Here is a 23,019-nt window from a genome sequence, read left to right as displayed (position 1 = left end):
CTGAACTGAGCAACTGAGCTGTCGCGAGCGGCGAGCGGCGGCGGAGGCCGACCGGCCGGCGGAGAGCTGCTTTCCCACGCTCGATCTTAAATTTTGACACCGACACCCGAGCCGTTTTGCCGATCACTTGAAAATGAACTAGAGCATTCCCCCGATTAGAATGCTGGCTGGGTATGATTGTTCTCAAGTCATTGACCACTTTGCCAGCATAGGAGCATGCCGTGGCGCCGCCCCAATCCACGCGCTGTCCGTCTCAATATGGCCCTTGTCCCTTGCCATGCATGCTTCGTCAAAGTTGAGCCAGGGGCACCATTACCTGAGTTGAGGTATATCACGTGATTGCCACGTGCGCTGCCATCCCCCCAACAAAAAGTTTGGGGATGTCTGGCGCTTTTGGGACCTGAAATATACTGTGGTGGAAAAAAAATCAATTCGTGGAGCAAGCGTGGGGTGCAAAGAGTCCGGTTAAATATATATAAGAGAGAGCATCGGGGGGGTTATTGTCTTTGACCTCTTCAACATCGCTCTCCTCACTCTCCAACAAAAGTAACGAACTCCCTCAACTCAAAAGAAAAAAGAGACAGCCCTTTGCACAACCGTCGTCGACGATTTGCAGAAAGAGCCACCTGCGTGCGACCAAGCCTGCTATCAGAAGCTGGTCTCGCTTGAAAATTGATCTCTGTCCTCCTTTCACGTCCCCACTCCACCAACACTCCTTAGACCGACCGAGCAACTCATAACCTCTCTCCACATCATGTCTCTCGTCACTCCTGCTCTTGAACGATCCAACATGTTTGATCAAGTCCACACCGTGGGATCAGACTCTGAAGCCTCGCTCCCTGCTACTCCTGATGTCAAGACATCAGGTGAGTTTTTCATGAACCGGATATCCTTGCCGCCGAGTATTCTGACGCCCACACTTTAGGTATCGACGCTTTTGCGGGCATCAAACCCATTCAACCCACCTTCCGACCCTCTGACGAGGACATTCCGGACAACTATGTCACCGCCACTATCTCGAAGCAAAAATATCTCCCACCAGTCACCTGGAAGAACCTTTTCTGGAACATTCAGTGGATCTCTTTCCTTGCCATCACGGTCACTCCTACCATCGCTCTTTACGGATTCTTTACCACCCCATTGCAGCGCAAGACGTTGATCTGGAGGTAAGTTCTTTTTTTTTGCCGACGTGGCGACTTTGCAAGTGGCGAATAGCTGACATGTCCTTCATCAGTGTGATTTACTACTACATCACTGGTCTCGGTATCACTGCTGGTTACCATCGACTTTGGGCTCACAGATCTTACAACGCATCTACTCCCCTTCAGTATGGTCTTGCGATTGCTGGTTCCGGTGCCGTTCAGGGCTCCATCAAGTGGTGGTCTCGAGGTCACCGAGCTCACCACCGATACACCGACACCAAGCTTGACCCTTACTCGGCTCACGAAGGCTTCTGGTGGGCTCACGTCGGCTGGATGATCATTAAGCCGCGAGGCAAGATCGGAGTCGCCGACGTCTCTGATTTGACTCGAAACAAGGTCGTCCGATGGCAACACAAAAACTACCTCTCGCTCCTGTTCATTATGGGCTTGATCCTGCCAACTATCGTTGCTGGACTAGGATGGGGTGACTGGCGCGGAGGATTCTTCTTTGCCGGTGCTGCCCGATTGGTCTTTGTCCACCACTCCACTTTCTGCGTCAACTCGCTCGCTCACTGGCTCGGTGACAAGCCCTTTGACAACAAACACACTCCCTGCGACCACTTCTTCACTGCTCTCTGCACTATCGGCGAGGGCTATCACAACTTCCACCATCAATTCCCTATGGACTTCCGAAACGCTATCAAGTGGTATCAGTACGACCCAACCAAGTGGTTCATCGCCGCCATGTCACAGCTCGGTCTCGCTTCTCACCTCAAGCGATTCCCTGACAATGAGATCCGCAAGGGTCAGTACACCATGAAGCTCCAGCAGCTCCAGGAGCAAGGTGACAAGCTCAAATGGCCCAAATCAAGCAACGAGCTTCCCGTCATCAGCTGGGATGACTTCCAGGCTGAAGCGAAGGAACGATCGTTGATTGCCATTCACGGATTCATTCACGATTGCTCTTCCTTCGCCGAGGACCACCCTGGAGGAGCTCACTTGATCAAGCGAGCCATCGGAACCGACGCCACTACCGCTTTCTTCGGAGGCGTATACGACCATTCTAATGCCGCCCACAACCTGCTCGCCATGATGCGTGTCGGTATTCTCGACGGCGGAATGGAAGTTGAGCATCTGAAACGCCGCCACGCCGACTCTGTCTCCTCCTTCACGTCTGCCGAATCTGGCCCTTCTACTCCTTCCCTCTCATCCGCCAGCTCGTCCAGTGCCGATCTTCAATCCCTCCTCTCCGACACTGACTCGCTCCGTCTCCAAAAGGCTGCCGCACCTACCGGTCAACCCGCTGCTCAAGTTGCGAGCAAGTGGACTTTGGCGGTCCCACCATCGGAGAAGTTGAGAATTATCCCTACTTCCCCTGAACTTCGACCTGGTCTCATTCAACGACGATCTTCCATCACCAGTCTTGACATGAAGACACGTGCTGATGAAAACGGAGAGATCAGCCCGATGCTGGGACAAGAGTGATTCAGAAGTCGGATAGGGAATTGAGAGGTAGTATTCACGACTTATGTACGAACTAGGCAATATATCATGTAGACAACACCACACACTCTTTCACCAATGCAGTCATATTTCCATTCAATATTCAGGATGCACGCAAGATTATAAGAGCTCGTACGTCTATGTGTCCTCTATGTAGTAATACAACAAGGTATCGATTTTCGCGGGAGACCAAACCAATGCTAAGGGAGCTCAACGTATAGCTCCTGCGATGAAAGACGTGATCAGCCGAGAGGAGTGCCGCGCCGTCAGTAACTCACCACCACCTGAATGACTGGCTTGATGAGACTGGTGACTGCAGCCAGCTGTGAGGTAATGAACGATGTTGAATTGCCTGTACACGCTAGGAAAGCCCCGGCCTCATAGACGAAATCAGGTGTCACGGTGCTAGGACCGATACCAGCGGGATTAGTCCAGGAGACTGTGAGTCTTCCAGTCGTGGAATCGACATTCCACTGAGGAGGCCAGTCAGCATGCTCCTGCTGGTATCTCTTCTGAGAATCGAGATCGGGGACTCACAATGGCAGTTTCCGCTTTGGCGAGTGCGGCTACCGCATTTGTGTTGATGGAAGCGACTGATCCAGGTATGCCGGCGTTGGCGCAATTTGAGATATATGCGTAACTGAGGGTCAAGTCAGGTCAGTAGAGTCTAGGACGACTTTGCGATATTGGCAGACCAACCTTGCGGACGAGTACCCAAGTTGAGGAGTCGTTCCGATGCCAAAGAAGACAGCGCAAAGGTAAGGAATACTCGCACTTGAAGTGGTTGACATGCTTTGAGTCCCAGTATTCAGATTCACGTTGACCATAAGAGCGCTCGTCGATGTCTGGATATCATTATGAGCTCTAGATTACATCACTTCGACTCCGAACGCTACCACTTACAGTGACAGTATTGGAATACCAACCATTCGTAGCGATGTTGAGTGTCTGAGCGCTGATGTATCCAAGACTATTGGCCGGTGCAGTGGTGATGCCCCGTTTACCGTAGCCTCGCTTCCTAGAACCTGTATTGGGTCCTGACGATCCGGCTGGATAGACCAAGATGGGTGCCAGTAGACTAGGCGAACGATTCAGCCCGTCGGTCACAATCACAATCACAATCACAATCACATGCAATTGTTAAACGACTTACGGTGTGGCTGAAGCGCCTGCTCTCTTCGCTTTTGTCCTTTTGGAAGGTTTCAACAGTGGGAGCCCCTTCCTCATGCATTCTGCGTTTGTCGAACATCCAATACCATCGATGACTGGTGTCGCTCTTCGCTCGTTCATCGGCGGCAAGAATCCTTTTCGACCATGATCCATGACGGCTGCGTGAGCGAGGCTGAAGAGTGCCACAAGGTGGATGAGGACCACGAATCCCAATCGCATCGTCCGTCTTTCCGGTGCCCTTCTCACGAGATTTGACTCTCGACACACAGACAAAGGCAGTATTCGACAAGAGGGTGGGAGGTTCACAATGACATTGACCTGTACTCAATCCTTTAAGCCTCTGAGCGAGGCAGGTCGGACCAGCAATTCCGACGGGCAACAAAACCTGCAGAACCTTGCGGACATTTTTTTGGGAGGATCGACGCCAACGCCAAACGACGCCCATACTGAGAAGACCCTGTTCATCCTCTCTGCACACGCTGCTAGAAGCAAGATCGGACCCAGCTCATCAGTTGGACAACAGTCTAGCCTTCTTTTTCAAGGCCCGATGTCGATCCCTGCAGACCTTCTCTTTGAAAGTTGAAGCCTCAACTATTATTAATCTCCGAATAAAACTGGGAATCTGATCAAACTCGATGGATGAAACGAGCGTCGTCGACTTTTATTTGGGGAAAAGTCAAGAGAGAGCCCTGGTGCCTCTCTCTGCCCGACCACAGGTACCAGAGCTCGAGGCATGCTTCTTAAAGGTTTAGAACAGCGATCAAGAAGGAGGAGGGGGGGGGGGGGGGGAGGAGGGAACTGGAGGGCAGTGGTAAGAATAGACACACATGGAATGCCCGTCTCCGTGTGTATAGATCTCGTGTGAGCAAGCATCCCTTGGCTATCTACAGCATATCAGAGACAAGGTTAACAGGACTTTGCTCGCTCAAAGATAGAAATTCAGCCGATGTTTATCGCCGAGTGGCGCGCAACCTGCAGTGTCGCCCAATCAAACACTGTTACATGGGCTGCAAGGCGCTCAAGCCTCGGCCCGCATTGGTTGAGCCGTCATGGCAGCCTTCTGGGCTGTGTACACCCTGATGTCGAAGACGGGGATCGCGAGACGGGCGCGCAGTGATGGCCAGTCATCAAGTGTACTCGAGGTCACAAGCCACTTCCTAATGAAAGTGCGGACAAGTCATTATCATCTCCATATTACTAATGCCACGCGACCAACTCCGGTAAATCACGATCGACCCGAGCCGGACAGGGGATGGGCTCAAATGTCAGAAATCGTGATATGGGTCTGGTTACAGAAAGCCAGCGAGAAGACCAGCCATGGGGAACGAGGATGTACTGAGATACATATCGCCAGGGGCTTGGAGCCTTGTGAGACAACCCACCATGTCTTTTGACATTGTATCTGGCTGATGACTTACCGATCCAGGTCGAGCCTTTGATCTCGTCGAGAGCGAAGGGTATCATCTCGACATTAATCACATTTCTCGAGGTATGCAAAGCAGACGTCGTCGAGAATCTCCGGTCTTAACGAAGCTTTCCACCAGGAGGATGTAATTCCAGCAGAACACTTGTACCACTCTCAGATATCCGATGATCCCGCCAAACGGTGGAAGACTGTCCCATCAGTCTTGCCAAAACTCCAGCGCAGAGCGAAAGATTTGGGCCTGTGGAATCTTTGGCTGAGTGGAGGAGAGTTTCAAAATCTAGCAGGAGGTCAAGGTGGAGGATTGACTAATCTGGAAGTGAGGAGGATCTCTGAGGAGTAGGACAGGTTCTGACATCGGTTCAAGTACGCCATCATGGCTGAAATCATGGGTCATTCATTGGTCATCGCTCCTCAGGCTTGCAACTGCTCTGCTCCAGACACGGGCAACATGGGTGAGTCCAGTTCTCAGCCATTGAGTGAATCTGACGATGCCCGTCCAGAGGTCCTGGCGCGATTCGGAACGAAAGATCAAAAGCAGAAGTATTTGACTAGATTACTGGACGGTACGATCCGCAGCAGTTTTGCCATGACGGAATTTGGAAGTGAGAGGGGTCGAGATGCGCATTCTCGAGACCTGGCTGATCATCGCCCGCCCAGTTGCATCCTCGGACGCTACGAATCTTAAGAACACCAGCGCTCAAGCTTCCGGTTCGGGACTGAAACTGATTGGACACAAATGGGCAAGTCTGACCTGTTTTAGCCAGAACTTGAGAGCTAAAGCTCTTTTTCCAGTGGATATCGGGGGCCGGCGATCCAAGGAACGAGATACACATCGTGCTGGCCGTGACCGATCCGTCCAATTCTTCTCCATACAAGCGCCATTCATTGCTCTTGGTCGACCCTCGAGCTAAAGGCGTGGAGATCGTGAGACCAATGACTGTTTTCGGATACGATGATGCCCCCGAAGGGCACTGCGAGGTGAAATACAATGGAGTGCAGGTGGACTTTGAGACGGGTGTTGTGGGTGGTAAAGCAGGTCTTGGCAGAGGATTTGAGATGATTCAAGCTCGTTTGGGGTGAGTCAGAAGAATCACCATCCAACCTATATACTGACCCTCCTCAGACCGGGAAGACTACACCATTGCATGCGAGCGGTCGGGGCCGCTTCGCGAGCGCTTGACTTGCTTCTCTTGCGTGCAACGGATCCCGCTAGGAAGACGTTCGGCAAGCAATTGAGAGGGCACGGTGAGTAGCCCTGAAATCGCTTAGTCCGGTCTACTCACCTTTGATAAGGGACGGTGCTGGCGGATATTGCACACTGTCGAGCAGAGATTGAGCAGGCGAGGTTTCTCGTCCTGTCGGCAGCGAGACAGATTGATCTCAATCGGGCGAAAGGGGCTCTCAAGGAAATCGGAATTTCCAAGGTGGGTCCGCTTGCAGCATGCCATTTAGACTGACCCGCATCTCCAGTTCACGGTGCCTGGCGTCGCACTTCGAGTTCTTGATCGAGCGATGCAAGTATACGGTGCGGAAGGCATCTCCCAGGATCAGCCTCTGGCAGCTATGTATGCGGGACTGCGAACGCTCAGATACGCCGATGTGAGTTGTGATCACACGCGCTGGGGTCAGAGATGCTGACGAGATCAGGGACCGGATGAGGTGCATATACAGCAGATTGGAAAGACCGAGTTGAAGAGGGTAGACGAGCTCCGAGAGAGGGCGGAGAGGATAGCAAGAGTGCGAGCCAAGCTGTAGTCTTTGTTCGGATTCGTATCATCCATGTGATATCGTCATGCGCCTGAAGGTCTTACAACCTCTCTTAATGTTCCATTTTTACGTTCTTTTTCGATTTGGGAACACTCGGTAGGTTACAGAGGCGTTTGATCATCGGTGCAAGGATCTGTCTAGGTGGCGTGTCATTGGAGTCGACAATCGATAGCATAGTACACTCACACCCATTGATCTCTGCACTGGGATCCGTTGAGCGCTTGGTCGGTAAGAAAGCGCTCACCTGTTTGGCACTCCTTCCGGGGATCTGCGTGGCCGCTTGAGTCCAATTTCCAGCTCCATTCTGTTCCACCCAGGCAAAGAGTCTAGCGCGGTCTTCTGGCGTCCAAGGACTGGGCATAGTCAAGAATAGAATCGGAATGAAGATCAGGTCAGACGTCAACACGAGCTCGAGTCAAAACGTTCAAAGACTTAGATCCTGTCCCCTTGACAACGGAGCACCGCGTGTCGCAAATGCAATGCATGACGTCGTTGCTCTAAGCAGTTTTGATCTTTTTGCTACTTGACGACGCTGAGGATTGACCGCCCAGGTTGTACACTGTCCGCATTATGAAGACTGAGGTTATGAAGATGGCGATCAACACCGTCGCTGCTTCTTCGGACCAGCCAAGTCCCCAGGCCCATCCTTTGACCGGTCCAATGAGGTACAAGAACATGGCAGGACATACGAGGGCCGCCCAGAAATCAGGACTCGTCCATCCCCATGGCTGGAGCTCTGCAGGAACGGCCAATTTGGGAGTCGCGCTGAACAAGTTGAGGCCGCTGAATGCGATGGCTGCGAATGGGACGGCGAGGATGAAGGGGGTCAGGATCAAGGTGGATGGTGTGGCAGGTAAAGATGTTGCTGAGAGCGGACGAAGAAGAGGTACGACGGAGAACCGAGTCAGGAGAAGCGCTCTACCGATTCCATCTGGGACGGATAGGAGGAGCTCTGGAATAAAGCTAGGTTTGGACGGAAGAAAGTGGATCAGGGGTGTTCGGGTTTGCAGTGTGTCTTTGATTCGCTGATGAGCTTGGCTTAAGACCACATTTCAAACTCACGAGCCGTCCAAAACAAGAGCAAAAGCTTTGGGTCAATCAGCCACGAGGGAGTGGTGCCCGACAGTGCACCTGCGAAAACATTAGCAAGAGCTAGACTCAACAGCTCTCTGCCAACTCACAGAGAAATGTTTCTCCTCCAAAGACAATGACGGATATACCCAAGAGCTCTTGCAGCAATCCCGCACGAGCTCGACAAGTCTTCTTAGACTTTTTGCTGCTCACTCCGTTTGACTTCTCGTGGACATCACCATTGACTTGCATCGGTACGGGCTGCTGGTCAAATGCTCCGGACGCGGCCCAATTCACCACCATGGATAATCTCAATGATCCAAAGAGGTCCAGAGCTCCAAATGGCAAGAGTGGGTGGACCGGTGCGAGGATCCGCGGTATGAAAGCGTGATATCGAGCTAGAGAGGCCATGGTGGACATGTTGAGCTACGGACTCCGGTATCTGACTGCTGATGTCGACGCAGAGCAGAGACTGTAGATAATAACTGTATAACCCTCGGACAAACTCTTCGGCGATTTGGAAAAAATGTTCTCCGGGTATTTATCGCTGGTTTAACCATGATCGCCGACATCCCGGTAGAGAGACGGTAATGTCTGAGAGGTAATGCTTGGACTTGGATGTAGATGGGGGCAGAGCATGGCCATGAGGGGGAGATGAGCAACGAGTGAGAGAACGGGACTCATCTGGCTGTCTGTGACCTGGAGCTAGCGGGCTGAAAGATACGCACAATGCTAGGTACGCTATCTCCGGATCATGTGTCACACGCGCCGAGATGCTCCGCTTAGCCGTTAGATTACTGAAGATTCATGTCACGAATACCAAGACTATTCTGATGTCTGCTCCACCTATAGAGAAGTGTCCATGGGGTCTCCGGTTCCTTATTCTATCATCTGACTGTCGGTAGACTTCCCATCAGCTTTGACAAGCTCGTTGAGGTGGTAGCCGGCAATGTGGCGGTCGGAGTGGCAGCCAGTCGATCTGTCATTGCCGATGAATGATCCAAGACCGCGGCCTTGGCCTCAATCCACTGGGCTGCGCTTCCGAGACCTTGAGCAAAGGATTTGCCAAAGAGTGAGGCCTTGCTGAGAGCCTCCTCCTTTGCGATATTCGAAAATCCTACCCCTCTGTCCCAGTAGGACGAAAGTCCGGCAACTGATGAGAGGTCTCTGGCTCTCGCCGTGATTGGAGATACGTCGAACTCTTGTCGACTAAAGTCAGTCACGAGATCTTTGCCCTTGCTCCAGTAGTTAGTGAGCAATGAGGACCCTTTGGCCCAATAATCTGAAGCGGTGTCTGCCACTGGTTGGACCGCAGATTGGCCCGCTCCCACAGCCAAGTCAACACCTGATCCAGCGAGCGATGCAGCTCCACGGATGTAGGTCATGGGGTTTGCAAGGTGCAGAGCTGTCTCTCCTGTCTTCTGAACCATCGAGGCAGTCCCTCGTCCCATATCCCCAAAGGTCTGAAACATACCCTTAGTGTCCTTTTCAAGGACCTGGGAAGGAGCGGTGTCTGCGACCACGGTAGGGACTGGAGTGACAGCCGTGGCGGATGTTGCTGTCGTCCGTCTGCGTGGCCTCAGACCATTGCGCAGTCCTCTGCGTGAGTCGCCTACTTCGACAAACTCTCCCGTGATTACACTCCACCAACTTCCGGTGCTGAGTGCTGGTGCAGCGCTCTCTACGTTATCCACTGCTTTCGCGGCTGGTTCCTTAGGGGCACTGCTGGAGCCCTTCGTGAACCAAGACCAAGCAGACTTTAGGGTGTGACCGCTGTCTGACTTATACCTTTGGATCACTTGCGTCTTGTCGTCGTCATCCGCCACACCCAAGTCGTTCAAGGGACGAGGTGACAGCTCGGACGCAGTCGTAGCGCTGGGTAGAGAAGGCGGCATGGTCCGAGTGGGAGTAACCTTCCAGGCTCGTGCTATCAGAGGTCTGACGACACTGGAAGCTGCGATCGATGCGCCAGCGGTGGACCCAGCAGCCCATGATGATGCTGGACTCCCGATGTGGGATGGCTCATCGGACTCCGGCCGAGGATCGTGGTCCGCCAAGTATGAATGCAACGCCGAGGTTACGAGAGCCGTCTTCGATCGGTTGGACGGGCCGCGGCCGTCTTGGTGAGTAGACCTTGAGTCTCGTTCGACCTCAACCGCCCTGAGGACTCCGTGGACCGAGCTCAATGCTCCGCTCGGGATCGTCTCCACGACTTTCAAAGCTTCTGATGGCAGCGCCGTGGCGATCGAAGGGGTATCGCTCTGAGTCGGCGTCATTGTCACTGTGATGTACTTTGGAACTGTATGAGTCACCGTCACAGGAGTATTCCCCAACCACGGTGATAAGGAAGGCTCTGCAGCCGAGTTTCCGCTAGCGACATCCCATGATGTTTCTGGCACCCTACTTACAGAAGCCTCGCCTTTCATCATGGCGGACAGAGCACTGGGCCTCCCGGGAGAGGTCAGCGCGGACGATGAAGTCGGGCGAAAGTGATTAGCTGGCGGTAAATTCGATGTCGCAGATGCGCTCGACATATCGGTGGCCATTGACGTCGGTCCCGTGGAGGACTGGATTCCGCTGGCAGGGGTCAATATCGGGCTGGTGAGGCAGAACGAGGCTGCAAGTTGTGTGCAATGAATCAGTGTGATAAGACGGTGGCGATATCCAGAAGAAGAGGTTGGCGCTTAAAAGTAGTAGAGCTCAGGCTCAGTGTCCATAGTGACAGGGGCTTCCTGTACAAGGGATAGTAGCTGGTATCCTTTGAACTCGCTTTGAACGTGTTTGGGATGAGCCATTACGCCTATTGATGTGGCAGCATCATACAGTATCGGACCCTTGTTTTCAATCAGACGCGGCCCAGAGCAGACGACGACAACTCGTGGGTCAGTCAGGCTTCCTTCGACATCAGCCCGAAAGAGATCAGTCTACGTTGCATGCCAGTCAATCATGAATACGGGGAGGTCATGTAGGATGGCAAACCGTGCTCAGCTCTCAGCTGAAGTGGCACAAAGTCAGCCGAGTCGTATTGTGTGAAGCGCCGTACTCACCCATTCGGTGGTAGCGTCGACCTGAGCCTTCTCAGCGTTATACTTGCCTAGTGCTTGTCTCTGGGCTGCCACATCACACTCTGAGAACCATTCTGAGCCCCTCAAATCACCCCTGTTGCCACTGGCATTCTCCCAAGTCGATCCTTGAGCGTGTCGCGAACGGCCGAAACCTGATTTCTTTATCGCTTTCGTCATGGCAGATTTCCAACCCGTTTTCCGGGAGGTTCTGGCGGATGTGTCCCCGCGCGTAAAGTTACCGATGGACTTGACTATGGAACTCGGTGACCAGCTCTTCTGGTCGTTCTGCAACAGTCTGTACCGAGTTCGAGTCTGATCACCTGATGCACCTGTCCATTTCGACGGCGTGATCGTGGGCTTGAGACCTGACAGTAGGCCACCTACCCAGGACTTGGCCTCGCCCTCCTCGCCGTGATGACGAGAGGATACAGATAGACCATCACCATGTCCTGATCCCTGAGTCTGGCTCGCGAGTGGTGCCAAGGGTCGGGCGGTCGACTTGCCAAAGTAGCTCAAGGCCTTGCTGATGATACTGGTGTTGCCAGTGCCATCATTTGCATCGCCACCTCGGTTTCGTTTCCTGATTCGCGAATACCATGGCTTTCCGCTGTCATCGGTGGAAGGCATACTCCCCGAATGACTCCGTTCAGGCAGATCCCCACCGAAGAAAGCAGCGATCCTTTTGCGTCTTGTGAACCTGGGTGTTCTGACCGAGCTTGTCTCGGGTCCCGCCCAGACTCCCTCCACTGACGATGGATCAGCGCCGCAACTTGCACTTACTTACTTAGTGGAGCTCTTGGATCTTGTTCCGCGGATGAGCCATCATTTCGGGGGCTTCTCTGTGGCCTGGCAACCCGGGAAATGAGATTCGGTCCCGTATCCCGTGATGCCTCAGTATCACCCGGCTGAACATATGTCATGCCAGGGGGAGGTAGCAGACCGTTGATGGTGGTTGCAGCAAGGTCCGTGGCCTGCTGTGGTAGCCATGTGGTACCTGACCGAGCCGTCGACGTATCATGTGCTGTGGCTTCTTCGTATGTTGGCGGCAAGCCGGCAAATTCGACAGTGGACATGTCGACCACGGCGGGGCGGGGACTGTCCTCTGACAAGGTATTAGAGACCGTTTCGAGGGTCGCGACTGGTCTGAGCTCAGCCTGACGGTGAGGTACGCCGCCCTCAACAGCCGAAAGGCTTTGGGAGAACCCGGTGGCATCCCCTCCGGCTGCTACGGGGTAGCTCTCGTACCAAGCCCAACTCTGGTTTTCTGTGGGACCTGCAAAAGAGACGTCGATCCCGCTGGCCGCGATGTTTGAAGCGGATCCGTCGCCTATGTCTACAGAATTCTCTTCGACCTCTTCAGGTATATTCTCAAAGGTGTGTCCTGCTGAGGTGGGGTATGCGGACATGAGACCTATGGTAGCATTCGCCAATTGGGTGTAGTCGGTCAAACTCCGGACGGACACCTGTCTCGAAGGACTGCCATCCGGAATTGAACCCCAATAGTTCACGCCACTAGCTGGGTCCGAACTCGGTTGTCGTTCGCCAGTGTCGCTGTCCATGAAATTTCGACGTGATGTTCGGTCGAGAAGGGTGGACTGGTGCTGATATCGATCTGCGGCACTGCCGTGAGATTGCTATGGTCATCCAGCGAGGGGTATCGAAGCTGAAAGGCAAGTTCGCTGAAGCTAGACCCCGGAGGCGATATGGGCGATACGGGCGCCGTATAGTCCAGACTCATGATAGAAGTACCGGGCTAAGCCGTCTGATTGGTGTGGTGACGCGCCGGAGAATAGTGGTCAATGTTGTCGGTACTTGGTGTGGAGAGCTGGTTGAAGAAGCTAGTGAGTGGGGCACGAGCAGGAGCGTGTGGAGAAAGACGATGAATGAGTGGCAAGGGAAATACTGAAAGCCTGAATGGTGTTTTGGTTCGAAGACTATATTGCACCTCTGGCGAGCGCTCAAGTCACGGTGAAAGGATCCACAAAGCTTCGTGAAAGGTAGGAAGTCCTCTGGCGCGTCCCAGGGTAGGCATAAGTGCACTTGTAGAGCGGCTGAGGGAAAAGGCATAGTGACTTGTCCACACACGGTGGAAGCGATTCCAAGGGAGGAGACCGTCGTTGAAACTATCCATTCAGCCAGGTAAAATTGGTGTGTAAGTGTTTCAATCTCCTGGGAGGAGTGAGCATTAACCAGCCCGTTGCTGTGATTTCTCTCGGCACTGAGAGAATTCCACCAAGTATGCATGATTGGACTCGCTATCAGTAATCAAGGTGAGGCTCTCGCCGAGACATTCAGTCAGCCCAACACTGATTCGGCATGCAGTGTCAGCTTTCCCGAATTCGGAAGCAAGTCAAGCCATTAGTACGGATTTGGCGAGCAAGATCGGTCCTCGGATAGATAATACTGCTGACGGTCATTCGTTGCCTACGCTGCAAGCTGATGACTCCCTCTACTGATGCCCGAAGGAGGCGGCTGTCGACGGTAGCCGGTTGCTCTTTCCATGTTGACCCATTATTCTCCGTCGCCCTCTTTGGTACAGGTTGGACATCAGCGTCTCCCTGCCTGTAGTGGTAGTGGACGAACCACTATCGGCCATTGAAGATGAGGAGAATCTGGGCGAGGACTCCGGAGCGACACTTGATCCGTTGTTACGATTGGTCAGCGCAGATTTGACATACGAGCAAGTAGGGGCGAATGTCGATTTGCGAGCTCTTGACATCCAGTTGCTTATGCGAGAGGCGGCGGTTGCTGACGATCGACATCCGTCTCCTGGATCCGTCGTGTCTGATCGCTTGCGCTTCGTTCGATAGGTGCTTGGACTCGCCCATTTTGGAAGTCTCCTAGTCTGGCTGTGAGAGTCTTTTCGAGCTGTGGATCGTCTCATTGTCTTTAGCTTGGGTATGGTCACAGTCGGGCATGCCCATTTGGGACGGCGAAACTCCGGGTCTCGGATCCCAGTGCGGACATCAGAACCCTCTGACTCATCTTCAGTCTCAGAGCCGGATGCGGGTCTCGATCCACCTCGCAAGGTTACATCGGATCGGATGGTGCCTTTCAGATCAAGGGCAGTCCATTTGTCCCGTAGCCCATCGAACATGCTGAGAGGATTGGCCAATGTGGATTTCCAACCTGAGGTAGCTCCTTCAGCCGAGTCACGAGTGACGGTAGTTGTGCCACGTCGGTCATTGCATGGGCGGCGGGACAGCAGCCCGGAGCGCAAATCTCGCAGCTTGCCTGTCTTTGCCGTCGTTTCGCCAGGATTGCTTGTTGTATCACGGTGGCGATTGCGATCCCAGAGGCGCCAATTTGTCGCTGTGGAACCAAAAGTGTCTCTCACGGCAGTCCTGATCCGGTTGTTCCAGGGAGTCTCCGAGTCTCGAACACTGTCTTCCCAGTCTTCCACACGAGATGAATGCAAGTCCGATTGATCAGGCCGGGCCTCTGACTGCCGCCTCCTGAGCAAAGACTTGGCTGCCGCCTTGATCGTCGACAGCTTCATTCGGTCCACCCATGCAACAGCTGAATCAATCAGTCTCATGACATAGAGGACGGAAACGGTGCAAATAGACGACTTACCCTTATCTAGGATGGATTGGATGGTAGTCCTTGCCGCAATGTCATCGGAGCCGCCATCGGCCCCGTGCGTTTTTTGCACCGCAATGATCCCAGAGAGCGGATTATTCGGAACTGAATTTAGGGCTTCGACCGAGGCTGGAGTGGGTAATTCGCCCTTCTCGGATAGGATGGGGCTGACCACCGTGGTGGCTTCAGTAAATCTGGGCTCCCGGATCCGAGTGTTGAGATCTTGGTCTGACGACGCATCGGCTATGGTATCAACGGGTTGCAGTTGAGGCTTTGTCGCTCCAGAGCCCGAGTCGGTGCAAATTCCAGCCTGTCCACGGTGTATAATTCGCACAGAATGTGCTTTCGAAACGATGACATCCTCGTCGGAGTCGTCGACCAACGTCTGGTTTCGTCCAGAGTCACTGTACGGTGTCGATGGTCGACGGCTGAGAGCAGTGACCTGCTCCTTTTTCTCATCAATCTCGGCAAAGTTCCAGTCGTCTCTGAGATAATTTTCCCCCTGGTCCCGACCACGAGCAAGACCGACGTTCTTAGATTGATCGGGTGAACTTTGCGGGGTATACCAAAGTAAGCTTTCGTCATCCGGATCGACGTTATGCGAGCCGGACACGCTGCTGACCTGGATCTCGTCCGGAAAAGGATGCCTTATGTGTTTAATCGTATAGGAGGACGACGCCTGGGAGCCATTCCACAGCCACCGATTTAGGGGTGCTGGTGAGCTGGACGATCCAAAGAACGGGGACATGATCTGTGTTATGAGATTTGGTTACAGTCAGAGTTTTAGTACGGTGACTCACTGACGTTGCGTTGGCTCAGGTGGATTATATGTTCGTGGCCAGGGCAGTGGTGTGTTACTAGTTTTGTGCAGTCAGTCTATGGCGTTGATGTGGGGACAGAGAGCGTTGTGAGTGGCTAATGCATACCGGTATTCCTCCAGAGTTGTCTCCTATCAGCAAGTCTGACTGTGCCCAGCTCAGTACAGAATGAAAGGGAGCAGCTCAGGATACATAAAGGATGTCCACCTGCAACATGTCAGAGATATGCGAGGTCAGAGCTATGTGAGCAATGTGAGGTGAGCGCCGAAGTCGCGCCGAGCCTGCTCAGCATCGCAGTCGCAGAACCGTCTGGGCGAAACTCAAAACGTTCGTCCGTCGATCATGCAAGTTCAATTGAGACAGGCCCTTGTCGCTTCACAGCCCCCATGTGAATCCTCTAGACCTTATCCGTAGCTGTGTTACTGAGATGTCAGACTCTCGAAGCCCTCTTGTGTTCCATTGCGACTGGAAGTATCTGGCGAGAGAGCGATCCGCGAGTGTTGAAGGAGCTGCGAGGCATTTGTTAAATAGGTTCACCGTTAAGATTTTCTGGGTTGTAAAATGTCGGCAGTGAGCAACTATAGAGGGGATCAGTCATACTCGCTGCTACCTTCTACACTCGCCTCTCTTGACTTTTCGCTGAAAGGATGGACTCGAGCGAACGGAAACGAAAGTGGGATGAGCCAGCTGGAGATACTGCTCCAGATGCTCGAACCTCAGCAGCTCCGTCAGGATCAAGCGATGCGGCCGCTCAAGCAGCCGCCATTGCTGCCAAGATTGCGGCTTCCTTAAGAGGCCCACCAGGTGCACAGGGGCATGAACTGGTCAAGTCGGAGAACAAGGACGAGGGTTTCGTCAAGGACATTGAGATCAATGACCTGAGGAACCGATATGTGTTGACCAAGGGATCTACACAGAAGCAGGCGAGTGTCCATGGTGACATGCTTTGTGCTGACTGAATTGATCAGATTGGAGATGAGACTGGCGCGTCTATCGTGACGAAGGGAGTGTGGGTCCCGGATACGACCAAGCTACAACCTGGTGAAACACCGTTGTACCTCCATATTGTCGCTCCCTCCCAGATTATCCTCAACGCTGCGGTGGAAAAGATCAATGAATTGATCAATCAGGAGCTGGGACCGTTGATCGATGAGCGGACACTGGTGGCGAGGAATAGGGCGCTGGGTTTGCCTCCGCCAGAGTCACTCGTGAAGCGCAATGAGCGAGTAAAATGGCCAGAGGCGAAATTGTTCATCGGACTGGAATCATTGAGGAATTTCAACGTCAGAGCAAAGACTGTTGGACCGGGAGTGAGTTGGCAATCTGCGCTAGACTGCTGGAAGAGTCGTTGACGTAGCGCAAGGGAATGTTCGTCAAGTACATCCAGGCAGAGACAGGCGCTCGTGTACAGATCAAGGGTATTGGGTCCGGATTCATGGAGGCGGAGACCGGTCGAGAGGCTGAAGAGCCCATGCATATCAACATTGCGTGAGTAGATATCATCAGACAGATCACGCAGCTGGCTGATGCTAAAATAAAACCCTCATCCAGAGCTCCAAACGATGAACAAGTCGAGCGAGCAAGAGTTTTGGCAGATGATCTACTCGCAGTCCTGCGGATAGAGTACGAAAAGGCGAGGACCGGGGGCAACTCGGGTGGAGGATATGGCGGTGGATACGGTGGTTACCAGCAGGGCTCTGTCGACCCGTATGCTGGATATTACCAGGTAGGTCGGGAGGTCTGCCAGATAGTGGCAGATGGCTGATTGACTGCACAGAATGGTCAAGGCACACCAGGCGATGGCTCACAAGCTGGAGCTACTCCAGCTGCTGGTTCAGCGACTCCCGGTCAGCTCCCACAACAGGGCACAGAAGCGTGGACCCAGTATGCCGCGTACTGGGCTGCATATGGTTACGATGTCAATGATCCTCAATGTGAGTCTAATTAGTGATCTATTTGTGGCAGCGGGATTAAATTTGTTGATCCGTCTCTCCATTCAGTCCAAGCGTGGCAAGCATCTCAATATGGTCAGCAGCAGGGAGGAGCAGGTGCATCAGCTGGAGCTACTGGGACTCCAGCTGCATCGTCATGAGGGACTACACTATCTTGTAATCATGAGCCATGTATGATGTATATAGTCCGCTGTTACTTTAATTGACCCTGTGGGATTGGATGCGCGTCACTGCAGAGGGGGAAAAAACACAGAGAAGGGGGGCGAGGCAGAAAGAAGGGGGGATGATGTAAAAATAATTCACTTCAAAGCATCGTACAACCTCACTGGCTCATCAATCATTCTCGGGAGCCCTCACCAACAGCTGCTCTCGGAATCGTCTAACAACCAAGTATCGTCCCCCCCTCACCTCACATGCTCACGTCATGAGCGCGAACACACGGACGTCTAAGCTCTTTTCCCTGGCTTCCAAGGCAGTGCCGTTCGGCCACACTGACAGCGCTCGAACATCGGCTCACCAACCTCTGGAATCAGTATCTGATCATTCACCTTCTCTACGACATCGATCGAACTCTTTGGAGAATCCATACTCGTCAAGGGGATCCCATCACGATCCTTTCGCTCATCATGACGATATAATGAGCGACGACTTTTTACCTCAAAGACCCTTCGCGCAAGGGAACGCAGGAGGTGGATCGAGACGATCTTCATTCGATTCTAGAAAAGGTTCTCCGCTACCTCGACCTGCTAGTTTGTCTGTCAACTATGTCCCTACAAAATTCACAAAGCTACATGCACCGGGAGAATGGGGAAATAAACGTGTCGGCAAACAAGGCGGAGGAAGAGATGCTTTTTCCAAAGATGCCTCACGGATGGGCATGCTGGGAACGGTCGACGATGACGAAGGTGTCGTATTCCAATTCGGTAGGCACGGTCTACAGCAGAAGAAGAAGCCAAAGTTGAGGTGGAACCGATTCAAGTGGATCCTCTTTTGTGCAAATCTGGTCGTGAGTGGTGTTCGAGACCGTCGCCAGGGTCAGGAGCTCACAACGAATTCGTCTTCTAGCTCATCTCGTACGGTATCGCCGCGCTGGTCTGTGCCATCCTCGTCTGGCTGAATATCTTCCCTCGATCCGATGTTATACGTGTCGGAAACAGGACAGAGCTGATCTGTGAGTGCTTGCTCCGCGACTGTTGCTGATGGTTAATAGTGTCTACCGTCGCCGCGTCACTGATCACGTTCACCTCCCTGCTCGGATTCTCAGGTATCATTCTGAATAATCGTGCATTTTTGGCCATCTATACCGTCCTCCTGTGGCCATGTCTCGCGTTCATGGTCGCCCCGGGATATATGTCATACAAGCAGAAGACTTTCAATCTCGAAGGGAAGATCAACTTGCAATGGAGTAGAAATCTGGGAGCAGAGGGCAGATTGCGAATTCAGAACGCTGTGAGTCGTGGACAGGTTACAGTCATGATACCGCAGCTCGCTCACACTGTCCCATTCTCGTTCAGTTACGATGCTGTGGCTACTTTTCACCCTTTGTCGAAGCCACCCAATCGCCCTTGTGTTACTCTCGATCCATCCAACCGGGATGCAAAGCGCGATACTTGAGATTGGAGCGTTACGTACTCACGACGTGGTTCACCATTTCGTTCGCTCTGGTACCGGCCCAAATCCTGATCACCGTGGCTGCGCTACTGTGTTCCAACCATATCACCTACAGGTTTGGCAAAGGTTTGACACCCAAGCGTTATCGATTGGATCTGGACAGTATGGCCGTGATTATGGACAATTACGCGACGTGAGTGTTTCAATCACGCACGCTGGAACCTCATTGTTGTACTTGCTGATATTTCGCTTCGCAGTGAAATCGCAGACAAGTATGGACCTGACGTTGGACCTGAGCTCGCCCAAGTCGCTCTCTCGAGATCATCTTCCAACCTTGATCTCCCGGGCCAAGGCTCACCTCGAAACTCTTTCTCCCAACCTGCCTCACGTCGAGGCTCCTACTCCAACCTTCCTCCGATGAATCGCCAATCTTACGCGACAAACATACCTAGCTCTCTAGCTCCTCCAGTCTCAAATTCTGGTCTAATGTCTCAACAGATGTCTAGACCTTCTTCTGCTTCTGGCCAATATAGTCCTTCTATGCCTCTCATTTCCAAATCGAACAGCTCGAACACCCTCGGGGGCGGTTCTTCGCGATTGGCAGCGCCTCCTCTGACGAGCGACTCGCAAGAATCCTACGATAGGAGTCGGGAAAGCTTTGACGCGTCTGCTCCCAGGTCATACGGATACCCTCAGGACTTCTCCAGCAGCATGCCCCGATCAGCGACTGGACAATTCAGCGATGGTCATCACTAGCCCGTGAAGGACACGATTAGATTTCAAACTTGTTTAGTATCTTGAGAGAAAGATGGATGGACGGAAGGACGGACATTGACTCTCATACGGAGACTGTATTGATGTGATGATGAGATTGTGATGCATGGACTGATGACTCGTCTTTGGGCAAAGTCTCAGTGCATCTTTCGTATTCATCGCGGTCCCCTGCCTCTCATGCCGTCCCTATCCCAGTCGTCCCTTCGTCGATCTGGCGCCGGACCCATCCTTTCTGCTAGAGGACGATCTCGACCAGGAGCAAGTCGATCAAGCGTCGGAGGCGGAGAACGCGCACTTCGCCGCTGTAGCATTGTCAGTGCCCTTGCTTCAGTCTGCCTCAAGTGCCTCGATCAATGGTCCACTCACTGCGTAGTCCGACATTGGCTCTGCGAAGTCTCTCGGTCTCATTCTGTCAATGAGAGAAGGTTTCCGGCCGTCATCTCGAGGGTCTCGAGAGTCAAACCGTCGAGGAGGACTATCTCGCAGAGGAGGAGGTAGGGGTCTAGGTCGGTCCCTGGGATCATCTCGTCCCATTCTCCCCCCTCCCGGTCCGAAACCTCTCGGGTCCTCGCTATTCATCCTATCTAGTAGATCTCGGGGAGGAGGACGATCATCAAACTCGGGTCGGTAAGGTCCTCGCCCTGGTCCTCCCGGAGGCGGTGGTGAGGCTCGTCTGCCAAATCTAGGAGGTGGTGAAGGCTCTCGTCGAGAGAATGGAGGCGGTCGATCTCGGAAAGGCGGAGGAGATCGCATAGGCAAAGAGCGATCTCGGTCTCGAGGTGGTGGAAATCGAGGTGGCGAATCGGCAGGGCGATAGGAGTGTCTGGTGTCGACGGCCGCGGGACCCTACAGCGATGTGAGATGCACGCAAAAAGTTTTCAACCTGACTCACCGGTCCGGGTGGACGATCACCAAACGGTCGGGACGGTCGAGGCGGATACATGGGTCGACGTCGTGCTTCTTCATCTGCCGCCAGCTTGTGTTTTCGCTCATCCTCTCTGGCCTTGTCTTCAGCCGCTTTACGCGCAGCTGCCTCTCGTTGTTCCTTTTCCTCCTTTTCAATCTGAGCTTCTTCTTCCGCCAATCGCTTGATCTGCTCTTCAGCTTGACGTCTTTGTTCAGCCAATTTAGCCTTGCGTGCCGCTGCGTCGTTCTCGACAGGAGCAGCGGGGGTGGAAGTAGGAGCAGGTGCAGGTGCAGGATCAGCAGCGGCCGCAACGATGAGAGCAGGTGCAGATGTAGATGTCGGGGTCGATTCAGAGGCTCCTCTCGAGCCCCAACGATTCCTGATGATCGGCGCTCGATTTGGCTCATCGGTAGGCCTGCTTGTGTGGGTCCTAGGGGGTGATCGAGGCGGCGGTCGTCCCTGACGGTGGTCAGGCAAGGCATCTAGGTCGTCTTACGAGGCTCACATCATTCCGACTCGCAGTTGCAGGTCCCTGTGTGCCTCGGCCTTGCTGATGAGGCGATCGATGAGATTGCGGCTCGCTTGGGCGCGATCGAGGAGGCGGCGACACCGGACGTTCGGAACCTATCAAGGGCGAAAGGAATGCCATTTGTGAGCTTCAATTCAGGTGAGCAAAAAGTGTCGGGCACGTAACCGGCATGGCCTATTCCCCTTGCAATCTGGACAGTGCAGATGGCCAGGAAAGACGCGAATTGGTCGGTCGCAGTCGGTTGAGGGGGAAGATAGAGAAGTGAAACCTACGTCTGTTCGGCGGGCCAGATCTCGCTGACGGCGGCGGCGATCTTCTGACTCCAGGATTATCGTCACCTCGCCTGAGTCGCTTGGGATCGTCGCGTCTCGGACTGGGACTTCGAGGTCGTCTTCCGTTCCTCTCGAATCTCTCGTCACCGTATCCTGAGCTAGACCGCGGGGGTCCATCTCGACCTGGTCCTCCTCGAGGTCCAGACGGCACATTCGGTGCTGAGCTGGCCTGCCCAGTCGCTCGAGCAGAATAGGCATTCTTCACGGTCTCGTTGGCATCAGCAGGTCTCGGATCATTTGGAGGCTGTCCGGTTGGACCGGAAGGCGGAGCCTTGTCACCGGCAGGTGCGGTGGAGGTATCTCGAGCTACATCCGCACTGGCTGCAGGTGGCACTGCAGTTGTGGTTGCACTTTCCTTAGCATCTGCTGCTGGTTGCTCTTCTGCTTTGACAGCGTTCGCAGTCTGGCCGTTCGATTCTCCTCCAGATGTTGCAGAGATAGTGGCAGCCGTTGGCCGAATCCAGCTGGTCTTGCCTGATGCTTTGTGGTGGTAGAACGGGCGATTATGAGTCCTAGATTGAGTCATGCTCCAGCCCTCGGGCAGAGGCTCAACATCGTTCGCGGACTCTACAGCTCCACCTGCAGAAGCACTGACTGGAGTTCCGAGGCCCGTCGCTGAACTGGGAGTCGGCATTGCTTCAGGAGCTTGTCCATTTGATTTCGTAGATGAAGCGTTCGAGACCTGTGTATAGAAAGGAGACAAGAGCACCCAAGAAAGGCAAAGCCAAGACACCGTCAAGCGAGGAACAAACGTAGACCTAGGACACGACTCGCCTGTGATTGTGATTGGTTTTCGGATCCACGAGTCACCAGCTGAGTTCGATCACGCGAGTCTCTGCGGCGAGGTCCAGTCGGTGTCGAACTCGGCGGTTGACCAGTGATTATTGAGCTTGACGAAGAAGAGGCGGCTCGAGTCAAATGTGATGATTCGTGTTTTGGACCTCGAGGAGCTGCCGATGGGGGGTGAGCACTAGAGCCGTTTCCTGCCGATCGTTGCTCATTCGGCACATCAGACGTTTTTCGAGGACCTGTCGGTGGCGCCGGTTTACTGGGACCTGTAGGGATAGACGAAGCCTCTTTGGGCTTTGGAGACGACGCTGGAGCTTGGGCTGAATGCGGATGACGAGAGAAAGTGAGAAGAGGGTCGGAAAAATTCATTCGTCAGACCGAATCATTTCGAGCGCAAGTGGGATCGCAAAGTGTCGTGGAAAGATTGGCTGGTAACATACCTTCCTCTTCAGCTCCATCTAGCGACATGACATCTTCATCCTCTGCTCCGGCTTGAACACCACCACGACGCCATTCGTCCGTTTCTGTGTTGTCTATCGCTCCCCAATCAACTTCGTCTTCCATGGTGATGGGTCTCAATC

At 53.5% G+C, this 23,019-nt stretch overlaps 13 protein-coding genes across 13 annotated transcripts; 4 read left to right on the top strand and 9 right to left on the bottom strand.

Moving 5' to 3' along the window:
• The first annotated feature begins 411 nt into the window (after positions 1-411).
• BD324DRAFT_637697 (putative stearoyl-CoA 9-desaturase) lies at positions 412-2,745 on the top strand. The gene is made up of 3 exons (XM_022017033.1): positions 412-866; positions 926-1,166; positions 1,235-2,745. The coding sequence occupies exons 1-3, from the start codon at positions 755-757 to the stop codon at positions 2,625-2,627; spliced, it is 1,746 nt and encodes a 581-aa protein (XP_021868201.1). The 5' UTR covers positions 412-754; the 3' UTR covers positions 2,628-2,745.
• Positions 2,737-4,223, bottom strand: BD324DRAFT_182834 (hypothetical protein). The gene is made up of 6 exons (XM_022012117.1): positions 3,799-4,223; positions 3,549-3,723; positions 3,345-3,490; positions 3,183-3,285; positions 2,924-3,118; positions 2,737-2,869 (listed from the first exon to the last, which is right to left on the bottom strand). The coding sequence occupies exons 1-6, from the start codon at positions 4,032-4,034 to the stop codon at positions 2,846-2,848; spliced, it is 879 nt and encodes a 292-aa protein (XP_021868200.1). The 5' UTR covers positions 4,035-4,223; the 3' UTR covers positions 2,737-2,845.
• Positions 4,224-5,032: 809 nt separating this feature from the next.
• On the top strand, positions 5,033-7,028 carry BD324DRAFT_182785 (acyl-CoA dehydrogenase/oxidase). Its single transcript, XM_022012116.1, has 11 exons — positions 5,033-5,183; positions 5,242-5,304; positions 5,363-5,557; positions 5,606-5,693; positions 5,742-5,843; positions 5,899-5,981; positions 6,034-6,317; positions 6,365-6,486; positions 6,535-6,665; positions 6,712-6,840; positions 6,889-7,028. The coding sequence occupies exons 1-11, from the start codon at positions 5,133-5,135 to the stop codon at positions 6,994-6,996; spliced, it is 1,356 nt and encodes a 451-aa protein (XP_021868199.1). The 5' UTR covers positions 5,033-5,132; the 3' UTR covers positions 6,997-7,028.
• Positions 7,029-7,060: 32 nt separating this feature from the next.
• On the bottom strand, positions 7,061-7,369 carry BD324DRAFT_653608 (hypothetical protein; the record flags this gene model as incomplete). Its single annotated transcript, XM_022018679.1, has 3 exons — positions 7,061-7,145; positions 7,195-7,211; positions 7,253-7,369. 3 exons carry the CDS (start codon positions 7,367-7,369, stop codon positions 7,061-7,063), a joined length of 219 nt encoding a protein of 72 aa, XP_021868198.1.
• A 103-nt stretch (positions 7,370-7,472) lies between these two features.
• On the bottom strand, positions 7,473-8,905 carry BD324DRAFT_637685 (hypothetical protein). Its single transcript, XM_022017032.1, has 3 exons — positions 8,190-8,905; positions 8,071-8,139; positions 7,473-8,023 (listed from the first exon to the last, which is right to left on the bottom strand). The coding sequence occupies exons 1-3, from the start codon at positions 8,497-8,499 to the stop codon at positions 7,506-7,508; spliced, it is 897 nt and encodes a 298-aa protein (XP_021868197.1). The 5' UTR covers positions 8,500-8,905; the 3' UTR covers positions 7,473-7,505.
• On the bottom strand, positions 8,899-10,613 carry BD324DRAFT_683759 (hypothetical protein; the record flags this gene model as incomplete). Its single annotated transcript, XM_022019200.1, has 1 exon — positions 8,899-10,613. The coding sequence occupies one exon, from the start codon at positions 10,611-10,613 to the stop codon at positions 8,967-8,969; it is 1,647 nt and encodes a 548-aa protein (XP_021868196.1). The 3' UTR covers positions 8,899-8,966.
• Positions 10,614-10,989: 376 nt separating this feature from the next.
• BD324DRAFT_637682 (hypothetical protein) lies at positions 10,990-11,951 on the bottom strand. The gene is made up of 2 exons (XM_022017031.1): positions 11,127-11,951; positions 10,990-11,074 (listed from the first exon to the last, which is right to left on the bottom strand). Exons 1-2 carry the CDS (start codon positions 11,769-11,771, stop codon positions 11,024-11,026), a joined length of 696 nt encoding a protein of 231 aa, XP_021868195.1. The 5' UTR covers positions 11,772-11,951; the 3' UTR covers positions 10,990-11,023.
• An 839-nt stretch (positions 11,952-12,790) lies between these two features.
• Positions 12,791-13,521, bottom strand: BD324DRAFT_182716 (hypothetical protein). The gene has a single exon (XM_022012115.1). It carries the CDS (start codon positions 13,386-13,388, stop codon positions 12,879-12,881), a length of 510 nt encoding a protein of 169 aa, XP_021868194.1. The 5' UTR covers positions 13,389-13,521; the 3' UTR covers positions 12,791-12,878.
• Positions 13,522-13,593: 72 nt separating this feature from the next.
• BD324DRAFT_653604 (hypothetical protein) lies at positions 13,594-15,474 on the bottom strand (the record flags this gene model as incomplete). The annotated part of the gene is made up of 2 exons (XM_022018678.1): positions 13,594-14,663; positions 14,721-15,474. The coding sequence occupies 2 exons, from the start codon at positions 15,472-15,474 to the stop codon at positions 13,594-13,596; spliced, it is 1,824 nt and encodes a 607-aa protein (XP_021868193.1).
• A 673-nt stretch (positions 15,475-16,147) lies between these two features.
• Positions 16,148-17,685, top strand: BD324DRAFT_637677 (hypothetical protein). Its single transcript, XM_022017030.1, has 6 exons — positions 16,148-16,467; positions 16,513-16,854; positions 16,908-17,032; positions 17,096-17,270; positions 17,322-17,478; positions 17,545-17,685. The coding sequence occupies exons 1-6, from the start codon at positions 16,192-16,194 to the stop codon at positions 17,634-17,636; spliced, it is 1,167 nt and encodes a 388-aa protein (XP_021868192.1). The 5' UTR covers positions 16,148-16,191; the 3' UTR covers positions 17,637-17,685.
• Positions 17,686-18,133: 448 nt separating this feature from the next.
• Positions 18,134-19,863, top strand: BD324DRAFT_584272 (hypothetical protein; the record flags this gene model as incomplete). Its single annotated transcript, XM_022013676.1, has 5 exons — positions 18,134-18,502; positions 18,562-18,667; positions 18,707-18,945; positions 19,011-19,300; positions 19,365-19,863. 5 exons carry the CDS (start codon positions 18,134-18,136, stop codon positions 19,861-19,863), a joined length of 1,503 nt encoding a protein of 500 aa, XP_021868191.1.
• A 1,199-nt stretch (positions 19,864-21,062) lies between these two features.
• On the bottom strand, positions 21,063-22,452 carry BD324DRAFT_182636 (hypothetical protein). Its single transcript, XM_022012114.1, has 2 exons — positions 22,424-22,452; positions 21,063-22,374 (listed from the first exon to the last, which is right to left on the bottom strand). Exon 2 carries the CDS (start codon positions 22,281-22,283, stop codon positions 21,492-21,494), a length of 792 nt encoding a protein of 263 aa, XP_021868190.1. The 5' UTR covers positions 22,284-22,374; positions 22,424-22,452; the 3' UTR covers positions 21,063-21,491.
• Positions 22,385-23,002, bottom strand: BD324DRAFT_653600 (hypothetical protein; the record flags this gene model as incomplete). The annotated part of the gene is made up of 2 exons (XM_022018677.1): positions 22,385-22,758; positions 22,879-23,002. 2 exons carry the CDS (start codon positions 23,000-23,002, stop codon positions 22,385-22,387), a joined length of 498 nt encoding a protein of 165 aa, XP_021868189.1.
• Positions 23,003-23,019: the final 17 nt, after the last annotated feature.

Source organism: Kockovaella imperatae (assembly GCF_002102565.1).
Source record: "Kockovaella imperatae strain NRRL Y-17943 chromosome Unknown BD324scaffold_16, whole genome shotgun sequence".
Taxonomy (NCBI): Eukaryota; Fungi; Basidiomycota; class Tremellomycetes; order Tremellales; family Cuniculitremaceae; genus Kockovaella; species Kockovaella imperatae.
The sequence above is the reverse complement of the archived record's forward strand: the minus strand, read 5'-3'. Positions and strand labels throughout refer to the sequence as shown.